The sequence below is a fragment of the Notothenia coriiceps genome, unplaced genomic scaffold, assembly GCF_000735185.1.
Source record: "Notothenia coriiceps isolate Sejong01 unplaced genomic scaffold, NC01 NC01_scaffold00037250, whole genome shotgun sequence".
NCBI classification, from domain to species: domain Eukaryota; kingdom Metazoa; phylum Chordata; class Actinopteri; order Perciformes; family Nototheniidae; genus Notothenia; species Notothenia coriiceps.
Genome location: NW_011369951.1, coordinates 4,883,044 through 4,894,116, shown reverse-complemented (window position 1 = coordinate 4,894,116; position 11,073 = coordinate 4,883,044). Strand labels below are relative to the sequence as shown.

The 11,073-nt window shown below is 39.0% G+C and overlaps 2 protein-coding genes across 2 annotated transcripts; both read left to right on the top strand.

Annotated features, from left to right (window-relative positions):
• The first annotated feature begins 1,012 nt into the window (after positions 1–1,012).
• LOC104966760 (la-related protein 1-like) lies at positions 1,013–5,459 on the top strand. The gene is made up of 5 exons (XM_010796042.1): positions 1,013–1,052; positions 2,253–2,440; positions 2,639–2,820; positions 4,165–4,263; positions 4,718–5,459. The coding sequence occupies exons 2-5, from the start codon at positions 2,422–2,424 to the stop codon at positions 5,096–5,098; spliced, it is 681 nt and encodes a 226-aa protein (XP_010794344.1). The 5' UTR covers positions 1,013–1,052; positions 2,253–2,421; the 3' UTR covers positions 5,099–5,459.
• A 361-nt stretch (positions 5,460–5,820) lies between these two features.
• Positions 5,821–9,432, top strand: LOC104967207 (la-related protein 1-like). Its single transcript, XM_010796624.1, has 4 exons — positions 5,821–5,881; positions 6,082–6,228; positions 8,090–8,252; positions 9,261–9,432. The coding sequence occupies exons 1-4, from the start codon at positions 5,821–5,823 to the stop codon at positions 9,430–9,432; spliced, it is 543 nt and encodes a 180-aa protein (XP_010794926.1).
• The last annotated feature ends 1,641 nt before the right edge of the window (positions 9,433–11,073 follow it).

The window sequence follows — 11,073 nt, the reverse complement described above, 5'->3', positions numbered from 1 at the left end:
GTGATGGAATGCTTCATGTCTCTTCTCTGCAAGAACATCAATGAACGATAACGCTTTCACACTCTGATCTCAGCATTAAGCAAACCGAAAACGATACTGACGAAGCCTATATTTCTAGACTGGTGAACAAGTGAAAATCACTGTTCTAATCAAGAGTACATTAAAACTCTTAGTACAGTATATATCTTATTTGATGAGTTCATTGTCAGTGTGAGACAGATGTGAAACATCTTAACCCACCAATCTTTGCGTCTACATCATTTTACCAACTAGAGTTTAGGGATGCAAGCTGGTATCATCTGTTTGGAAAGGCTTTTTGAGACTCAGTCAATGTTAGAGAAAAAGGCCCAGAAGTCTATTTAAATTTCTAGAAAGGTCCTGTGTTGCTTATTAACCTCGGTGGTGATGGTTAACTCAATCTTATTTTACCATACAACCTCAGGATAACATTTTTCCAAACGACGACTGTCTCTCTAAATGACAACCCCTTACCCATCAACAACACGTCAGCAGTCAGTTTGGCAGATGTAGACACTTCCCCATGTGTTGAGAGCGTGAACTGGCAGTAGCACTGAACAATTTTCCTCGTGTGCACTCAGTGCCCCCTTCAGTTTTAAATCTCTATCAAGTTACTTGGGAGGCGTTCTGAAATCCTGTCAAATTTATTTCTGCTTTTGATTAGGGGTTCCATTGGAGGTATTGTTTCAATGTGGCAATGGCCTGTTTCCACAAAATGTTTATTAATACTCTTTCATTTGTTCTGCTCCTGGTCTGACTGGTTCTCATTTTTCCCGTTATGCTCTCTTGTGCTTCCGTAAAGCAGGGAGCATTTTAAAGTGTGAAAGATGTGAGGAGTCGTTACGAAACAGGCTGATTTGTGTCCCTGTCTCCTGGGCCCCCTTTAGTGAGTACTACTTCAGCGCTGGACAACCTGGCGGCGGGATGTCTTCCTGCGGAGGAAAGGGATGGACCAGGAGGCTTCCTGCCCCTCGGCCTCGTCTCCACTTCCACCCGAGGCAGGCCCCACCACCGACGTGAACCTCAGGCTGGAAGTAAGCACATTTATCACAGTACAGTGACGTTGGAAAACATCATTTTAGCTGTGATGGTGGTAAGGTGAGTCAACTGTCAGAAACTGTGTTTATCCATAGTTAATTCAATTCACCGTTTCTGATGAGTTGAGTTAATCAGCTACATTTCAAGTAGAAAAGCATGATAATAGAAACTTTTGAATACTGTCAAAATGTAAACGTAGCATAATTAAAGCCAATGCACCTCAGATAAAAGCTCTACATTTTAAAGAGCTATTTGGATGTTTGCGGAAGATAAACGTATTCGCCATTGTGACAAATGTAATACTTGGGCCATTACTTGGCAAATTGGTTATTTTAGAATTGTTGACTGGTGTTGGTATGCATGAAAACGAAGGCTATATGGGGTTATTCAGGTTTTCTTTACGATGTGTTGGTGTGACTTTAAATTGAGATTTCCAATGAAATCTACCTGCAGACGTGCTGATGAAGTGATTGAGATCTTCAGCTGTCTCTTCCTCTGAAGGAACATCAATGAAGATAACCTTTCACCAACTTCTGATCTCAGCATTTAAGCAACAATATGTGGACAAAGCCATATCTAACTGTGAACAAACACTGCTCTAATCAACAGTACATTTTCAAAACTTTATACATTATATATTTATTTGATGAGTTTTGTTGTAGTGTGAAAAAGATGTAAATCCTCTTAACCACATCTTGTTGCTTACATCATTTTACCAACTAGAGTTCAGTGGTACAAGCCTTATCATCTGTTTTGAAGCTTTTTGAACTCGGTCAAAGTTAAAAAACGTTAGTATCATCGAAACCCAATGCACCTCAGATAAAATGCTCTACATTTAAAGACTAGTTTGATATTTGTAAATAAACTTATTGACATGTTGACAATTTCTAATACTTGGCCATTACTTGGGGAATTGTTATTTTTACACTTTTGGCTTTTGTGTGCATGAAAAACAAGCTATTATGGTTATCCACTGTTCTTTACGAGTGTTTGGTGGGAACATTAAAGGATTTTCTTATGAAAGAAGAATGTTATGTCCTTAATGCATTTATGAAAATGTTGAGTCATGCTTGAGACGGCACTGAACACAAACGTAGTTCACTTCATATCCTTTGACATACAATCGATCCTTCATGCGGTACCGTATCTCTGTTGTTTAATGCTAGACTAACTTGGACCATCGTCTCTCCTAACAGGCTTTAAAGGGCAGTGTCCAGGGAAGTGGAGATAATTGACGGGAAGATCCGTCGGAAGGTGGACCCAGAGGCAGTGGCCCCTCCCGGGACTTGGCCATGCTGTCGCTCAACCAACCCCAAACAGATTTCTCCCATCTCATCAAATGCGCCGGATTTATCCGGAGGACAGATGGCTGATGAGCCCAGAGGTGAGCTGTCTGATCTACTCTTAAACTCTTATAATGAAACTGAAAATTTGGATTAAAATAGAAAATTCAAGTTTAGTTTTTCCGATTTCTGCTTTAACATTTGCCTCAATCTGAAATCAAGTCAGTAAAGTATTTGTTTTTAAGCAACAAAAATATAAACACTTGAAGTAATCATATGAAATGTTCTGTGTGCTGCAGGCTCTCCCAGGTCCTCAACACCGGTGAGGAAACACAGCAAGACTGATTTAGACACCTCCAACCTCAAGACGATGCCCAAGGGCCTCTCCGCCAGCCTCCCCGACCTGGACTCCGAGTGCTGGATCGAGGTCAAGAAGAGGCCCAGACCCTCCCCAGCCAGACCCAAGGCCAGCGCAGAGAAGGTGAGGGTCCGCCTCATTCACTCATAACATTGTTCCATCCAAGTTTCCATTGTTTGGTTTCACATTGACCATAATGCTTTTTGGCCACTTGCCAGCAAAAACTTGTTTGTAATGTCACAAAAAAGTGCCTATTAACTTTATAAAGAAATCCATTTCTTTTTTAAACATGTCAAGAAGTCATCATTTAGTTCTGATAATTCAATTTGCACCAATATTAAAACGGTCTGCTTTTTCTCAAAAGAAATAGATAGTTTAAAGGTTTTCACGTCACTTGTACAGCTCACTGTAAATATTGTATTATCCCATCTGACACACCTATCTCTGATCTGGTAGTGTTAATTTAAACTAACAATCTTTGTTTTCTATATGCAACAAATCTGCTCAAATGATCAGGATTTAAAATCAATTCTGTCAAATGTAAAAACGTAGTATAATTCAAAACTAACGCACCTCAGATAAAAGCTCTACATTTTAAATACTAGTTTGATTTTTGGGAAATAAACGTATTCGACATGCGACTAATTTAATACTTGGCCATTACTTGGCAAATTGTTATTTTTACACTTTGGCTTTTGTATGCATGAAAACAAGCTATTATGGGTTATTCAGTGTGCTTCACAAGGTGTTGGTGAAACATTACATTTGTGAGATTATCGGAGCAGATCAAATCCTACCTGCAGACATGCTGATGAAGTGATGAGATCTTCATGTCTCTTCTCTGAAGAACATCAATGAAGATAACCTTTCACAACTCTGATCTCAGCATTTAAGCAAACCAATTAAACAAATTGCCATATCTAACTTTGATCAAGTGAACAAACACTGCTCTAATCACAGTACATTTAAAACTTGACAGAATTTATTGTAAATCCTGATTTAAAACACTGATGATTTGAGCAGATATGTTGCAGAAATATAAAGAAATCTTAACATTTAAAAACATGTCAAGAAGTCATTATTTAGTTCTGATTGTTTTAATATTGGTGCAAATTGAATAGTCTACTTTTCCTCAAAAGAAATAGATAATTTAAAGTTTTTTTAAAGAAAGAAACACACTAATGCTGGCATATAGCCATTGAGCATTGTTTACCCAGCAAATCAATTCCATTTTCTCATTCAGACTTTTTTTAACCACCTCAATAAACATTCAACACAATTTATCCTTTTCTTCTCTTATTTTTTAAAAGTTTTTTCATGATTTTTAGAAAACTACCAATTATGAGTTAACCTTTTCCTCATGGTATATTTAACTTGTCATGCTGGTATTATTTCCCCATCCATTCACGTCTTCACATGCCTGCTCTCTCCTCTTCCTGTGTGCTCGGTGTTGATTCACTGATGCAGGCCCCCTCGTTGCAGCAGCCGAAGGAAAAGGAGGACTTGGTGCGCTGCCTGCTGCCTCAGCCCGGCTCCTCGCCCTCCCCCGCCACCACAGGAACTAAGGTGAATACGCTTCTTGATCATCATTCCTCTAAAAACAGAAGTTCTGCAACTAATAGTTTCGTCCTCACTTTTATTATTTTCCTCGATCAGTCTTTTATTGTGGTAATTGCGATACATTGATAAGTTATCTGAACAACAGTTTAAATGCTCAGTTATTCAATTAGCAAGAGCAACATTGGAGAAAAGCAGTAAATCCTCACATTTGAAATGTTCAAAATATTTTTCTTATTGACTAATTGATTATCATATTTATTTGTTTTTTGGGATTTTCTGAGGATCAATTCTGACGATTAAGTCTTTCAGTTTGCACTGTGTATTTGTCATTTCAAATCATCTTATTCTGTTAGCTAATACACTATTTTACATCTTGAAAGTAATCCAATATGGTGATCAAAAAGTCAAAGCATGTAATTGGCTTCCAACAATGTCTCTCTAAATGTTTATCTGTGATCAGGACGGAGCGGAGCCGGACGAACCGGAGGAGCTGGACTTCATGTTCGACGAGGAGATGGAGCAGATTGACGGACGGCGCAACACCTTCACCGATTGGTCGGACGATGATACGGACGGCGAGATCGACGACCAAGACGTCAACAAGATCCTGATCGTGACTCAGACGCCGCCCTACCTGAGGAAACACCCGGGGGGCGACCGCACGGGACACCACACCTCGCGCTCCAAGCTGACCTGCGAGCTCGGAAAAGTGATCAACGACGGGCTCTTCTACTACGAGCGGGACCTGTGGGACGACACGTGCGATCCCGAGTACGCCACCATCAAGGTGAGCTCCTTCTGCGCGGTTAACCTACGATTTATTATTTACTGTCACGGTTAGGGTCTACGGTTTTATTTTACCATCAACGAGAAGTGGACGGCCCCAACATGTAAAGAAGATGGAACATTTTCTGCTCTACATTGTGAGAGCATTTGGGTTTTTTTCTTTGTCCCTTTTTAAAAAAAGTCTGAGGAACAGCGGTGAAGCAATATGTAGTGTTTGATTTTGATTATTACAAAAATAATATACTTATATTGAGCCAGGCTTTAGTTTAAATAACTTTTTTGATATGACAATCTGTGAGCCTGAAGTAAAAAATTAAACTCCAAAGTCTGATTCGAAGGTTTTCAAATGTTACTTGGCAAATTGTTATTTTTAAATTTTGACTTTTGTATGCATGAAAACGAGCTATTATGGGTTATTCAGTTTTCTTTACGAGGTGTTGGTGGAACTTTAAATTTGAGATTTCCAATGAAATTCCTACCTGCAGAACGTGCTGATGAAGTGATGAGATCTTTCATGTCGTCTTCATTCTCTGAAGAACATCAATGAAGATAACCTTTCACAACTCTGATCTCAGCATTTAAGCAAACCAATACAACTGAAATAACCTTACCTAGCTGGTTCAACACGAAGATTTAAATGCCAGGAGATATTGACTCTAGTTTTACTGTTTGACTTGTGACAGCAGATTTAAATTGGTTGTACAGGATATGTCGGTATAACTGCATCTGCTTGATCTATCGGAGACATTACTGCTTTAGCTGGTTGAGACGGTGTGCATGACTCAGCAGCAGGATGTGGACCGATCTGCTTCTGCTTTGATAACCCTGCTCTTTAAATGTACATTTATCAAGGAAAGGAAGTGTGTGTGTAGCATAGAGGAGATTCTATCTTGATATGCAAGATTTCAAGTTAAAAGTAACCTTCTTTTGATCAAAATCAGCAATAGTTATGCAGACAATTCTGCCAAAACGATTTGACAGTGGTTTTGTTCTACTCTGCTGCTGTGTTTGTGCTAAAGGCTGTTTGTTTCCCTGCAGACTGGCACAGTCAAAAGTACGAGCGGGAGTGGCGTGACGACCACGACGAGGTGTCCAGCGTGAAGAGCGAGGGAGCACCTTTCCGAGGAGGGTTCAGAGGTCGAGGACGTGGAAGAGGGAGAGGCCGGGGGAGAGGCAGAGGAAGAGGTATGTGTGGGGGTTTTTCTTCATACTTATAGAAACAAATGTTAAATAGAACTGAGTAATACAACAATAGATGTAAAAAAAGTAACTTTCTTTCTTTTTTTCTCTTTTTTTTTATATAAATGTGGAGGTTAGAATTTCCTCATTTTGTGTGCGTTGGTTAGGAGTAGAGACTTTCTTTAGTACCATTTTAGTTACTCGACAGTGTAACAAATGATAAAGAATGTGTCATTTTGATGTTGACACTCAAACATTAAGAATGTAGAGTGAGATAAGGTAAGATGGATAAGGTTTGTACGAACTGACACACAGGATGAAAAGTCATATACGCATAATCTTAGTAGTTAGCTTATGGCTATTTTTGTTAAACATAATCAAATAAAAATGTCTCTTACCTCATTTGGAGATGTATGGGTCAAATGTAGCCTTCAGGCGTGCTGTAGAGATGATGAGATCTTCATGTCTCTTCTCTGACTAAACATCAATGAAGATACTCTTCACAACTCTGATCTCAGCATTTAAGCAAGTACGTTTTCATAGCCACAGGATAGCTCAGTGATTAGTGCTCAGACTGCCAGGTCTGCAGATCATCAAGCACTGTCCCCCCCCTCTGTCCCCCCTTTCAATGCTGCATCTACAAATAAAGGCACTCTCTGGCCTGATTAAAAAAATAATAATAATTGTTTTCGGTCTCTCAAATATGGAGATTTGGATGTCAAATAAAACTAATTATTAATATAGGAAATAATTGGTGGATTAATGGCTACAATAAGTTCAATCAATTACAGCCCTGAAGTTGTATTGTTCAGCAGTCATAATGAATGGTATTGTAATTCCCTACAAACAGTGGGGTTAATATGTTAATATCTTACTGGTAAGAAAAAATGTTTAGTAGGACCATCACAGTTTCTTGCAATCAGACACATGACACTGTTGCTTTTGAATGGTTAAAGATATGAAACAACAAGTTGTGGCTTTGGGAAGCTATAACTGGTACATGCTGTGCAGCTGAAGGGCAATAACTTCCCTGGATAAAACAAACAAGCTGCAATGTGTATTCACACATTTCACCTACTGAAGACTAAAGCTTCATAGCACACAGACATGAGAGTAGCATCAATGTATCAGCATCAATCAATGTATTTTAAACCTGACATATTCTGTTTTGGTAATGTTTTGGCTGACTCTGCTCTCAAACTGGGTGGTTGTCTACCCTTGCTGGCCCCACGGAGGGTACAGAGAAAACAGAAAGTGCAATAACAAGCAGTGAGTGTTGGAAAGAGTTGAGGCATGTTGGATCCAGCAGCAGAAGCGGGTTTCCCCGAAGGCCTGTTAGTTTTGGCAGGTTTTCTTCCCTCGCTGTGTTTCACTCTTTTTATACACATTGTCTTTTCTTACTCTATTCCCTCTTCTTTATTTTCCTATTAACGGTCTCGATTTTCAGCCTCCTCTTTCACAAAACCAAGCTCCAGACTGAGATGGTGAAAGCACTTCTTCCTTTTTTATTTTAAGAGGGAAGCCAAGTTTAAAAAATAAACTGAGTAGTTTGAAATAAAGTAATTGTCCATTACGTCCAGCTTAACGTCCCTCCTGTCCCCTTAAGGACGAGCAACAGCATCTCAGAATACAGTAAATATAGTCAATGCCAAATATATCAGTTTCATTTGAAGGGAATTTTTAAACATCGTTTCAAATATAATAGAACCACATGCAGCATTAGGATTCTTTTGCATGTGGTGATGTGATCATGTGGTATTTTCACTTATAGACAGAATACAGGACATTTTGTATGTTATATATTTCAGGAAACTAAAAAAAATATTTAACGACCACTACTAAATCTGTCTTTTTCTGTCCTTTCAAGGCCACTATGACCACCATTACGGCTACAAGTCCTACGACATGAAAGACGGTTCCTGCGGCCAGAAGTTTGGCAACACGGTGACCTACTACTACGACAACATGAGCAGCAACGACCTTTTCTCCGTGGACCACGACCATCTGAAGGACTACATCAAGAGGCAGATGTAAGTTTGGCTCCTTCTCTTACAGAAGTCAGACAGAGGCAGTGCTGAAACACTGAACATGGGAACAACACGTTCTTTAGTAGTAGCAGGTTTTTGAAGTCTGAGATTTTCAGAGCAGATTTCCAATGAAATCCTACCTGCAGACGTGCTGATGAAGTGATGAGATCTTCATGTCTCTTCTCTGAAGAACATCAATGAAGATAACCTTTCACAACTCTGATCTCAGCATTTAAGCAAACCGATACGTGACAAAGCCATATCTAACTGTGAACAAGTGAACAATCACTGTTCTAATCAAAGTACATTTAAAACTTTATACATATATATTTATTTGATGAGTTATTGTAGTGTGAGACAGATTAAATCATCTTAACCCAAATCTTTGCTACATCATTTTACCAACTAGAGTTTAGGATACAAGCTTATCATCTGTTTTGGAAGCTTTTTGAACTCAGTCAAGTTAGAAAAAAGGCCCTAGAAGTTATTTAAAGTTCTAAAGGTCCTTGCTGCTTATTAACCTCGGTGGTTATGATTAATCTAACTTATTTTACATACAACCTCAGATAACATTTTCCAAAACGACTGTCTCCTTCTAAATGAAACCCCTTACCCATCAACAACAGGTCAGCAGTCAGTTTGGCAGATGTAGACACTTCCCCATGTGTTGAGACAGCTGAACTGCAGTAGCATAACATTTTCCTCGTGTGCACTCAGTGCCCCCTTCAGTTTAAATCTCTATCAAGTTACTTGGAGGCTTTGAAATCCTGTCAAATATTCTGCTTTTGATTAGGGGTTCCTTGGGAGGTATTGTTTCAATGTGGCAATGCCTGTTTCCACAAAATGTTTTTAATACTCTTTTCATTTGTTCTGCTCCTGGTCTGACTGGGTTCTCATTTTTCCCTTACTGCTCTCTTGTGCTTCCGTAAAGCAGGGACATTTTAAAGTGAAAGATGTGAGGAGTCGTCTACAAACAGCTGATTTGTGTCCCTGTTCTCCTGCCCCCTTTAGTGAGTACTACTTCAGCCTGGACAACCTGGAGCGGGACTTCTTCCTGCGGAGGAAGATGGACCAGGAGGGCTTCCTGCCCCTCAGCCTCGTCGCCAGCTTCCACCGAGTGCAGGCCCTCACCACCGACGTGAACCTCATCTTGGAAGTAAGCACATTTATCACAGTACAGTGACGTTGGAAAACATCATTTTAGCTGTGATGTGGTAAGTGAGTCAAAACTGTCAGAAACTGTTGTTTATCCATAGTTAATTCAATTCAGGTTTCTGATGAGTTGAGTTAAATCAGCTACATTTCAAGTAGAAAAGCATATAATAGAAACTTTGAATACTGTCAAAATGTAAAATCGTAGCATAATTAAAGCCAACGCACCTCAGATAAAAGCTCTACATTTTAAAGACTAGTTTGATGTTTGGGAAATAAACGTATTCGTCATGTGACAAATGTAATACTTGGCCATTACTTGGCAAATTGTTATTTTTAAATGTTGACTTTTGTATGCATGAAAACGAGCTATTATGGGTTATTCAGTTTTCTTTACGAGGTGTTGGTGGAACTTTAAATTTGAGATTTCCAATGAAATCCTACCTGCAGNGTCCAAAAAAAAACAATTACTTATAGTGAAAACCACCCTTGAATGATGGGATGGTAGACTAAAAGCTTTAGGAATCCAAAGTACAACATATAATAAGTACGCTGTATCAAGATTGATGCAAAACAAGTGAGATTTGACATTTTTAGAGAGATTTAGCAAAAAAAAAACACTTCTGGGGTCATTTGGGTGGATTTTCCATATCTCTGGCCCCCTTGGTCGATTTTGCTGATTGACATATCTTTCTAACCGTCAGAGCCAATGGAATCGAGGGGAACTCCCACATAGTCCTTATTTGGTCATGTGTGTGTGTGAGACTGCCGCATAGCCAAGACCGGAAGCTGCGATAACTCTGGTGGCTACCATTAGCAGCTAACTTTTACTCTCCGATTTTTACATAAAAATGGAATTATGGATTATAAATTAAAAAAATGATCACCCAGAAACATTATCAACCTATGGATTAACCGATTCAGCCGCGTTTTTTCTTGTTTTAATGCCATTGAACAAGTCTTTTGATCAGATTGACAGCTACGGTGAGACGATCTCCCGTAAAAGCTACGTAAAGGTACGTGTTCTGATGTCTGTGTTTGCTTCCCCTATCAAGAGTTCGGATCACTCAGTGATGATATATATACCTAAATAATCTGTGGAACCTCAGCTTTAATCGGATATCTTGTATGTGCAGCTACGATAAGTAATAAGGGTATCTTTTATCTTGAGTTCTGTGCCAAAGTGTGTTAGCATTTTCGCTCAGGGGTCATTTAGATGCTTCTTATGAGACTTGTGTTTGGTAAAAATGGTTTGTATCGTCAGTTAGCTGAGATTCTTCCCGTTAATCTGGTATAACACATTAATAGGTTCTTAAATATTAAGATGCCCTGACACAGTGTCGTAAAAAAGAAGAAAAAAAAAAGCCCCCGCCGAGGGGGGCTTTGGGGCTTAACAACTAGAAAAGAGTTATGAGCCTGATGCCCCCCAGGATGGCCCCTTTGCTTTTAGGATAACTTTATACATGTGCTATGGTTTCCTGCGGGTAGTAATCATATAAACCATCAACATGTTTAGTCCTTTTTTTTAACCAGAGTTGTTTTGTTTAAACAATAGACTGTACATAATATATATATATATATATATATATATATATATATATATGACACATTATAGAAATGGGATGTAATGCACATCAGTGAAAATCACTCTCCTTCTTATTTGTTTTTTCAC

What these genes read in the sequence shown, in the direction of transcription:
- LOC104966760 (XM_010796042.1), top strand. An exon ending in CCAAGGCCAGCGCAGAGAAG is followed by an intron (nt 2,821 to 4,164) that starts GTGAGGGTCCGC and finishes TCACTGATGCAG; the next exon opens with GCCCCCTCGTTGCAGCAGCC. An exon ending in CCGCCACCACAGGAACTAAG is followed by an intron (nt 4,264 to 4,717) that starts GTGAATACGCTT and finishes ATCTGTGATCAG; the next exon opens with GACGGAGCGGAGCCGGACGA.
- LOC104967207 (XM_010796624.1), top strand. Translation starts at nt 5,821, where the DNA reads ATGACTCAGCAGCAGGATGTGGACCGATCTGCTTCTGCTTTGATAACC. An exon ending in GGGGAGAGGCAGAGGAAGAG is followed by an intron (nt 6,229 to 8,089) that starts GTATGTGTGGGG and finishes TGTCCTTTCAAG; the next exon opens with GCCACTATGACCACCATTAC. An exon ending in GACTACATCAAGAGGCAGAT is followed by an intron (nt 8,253 to 9,260) that starts GTAAGTTTGGCT and finishes TGCCCCCTTTAG; the next exon opens with TGAGTACTACTTCAGCCTGG.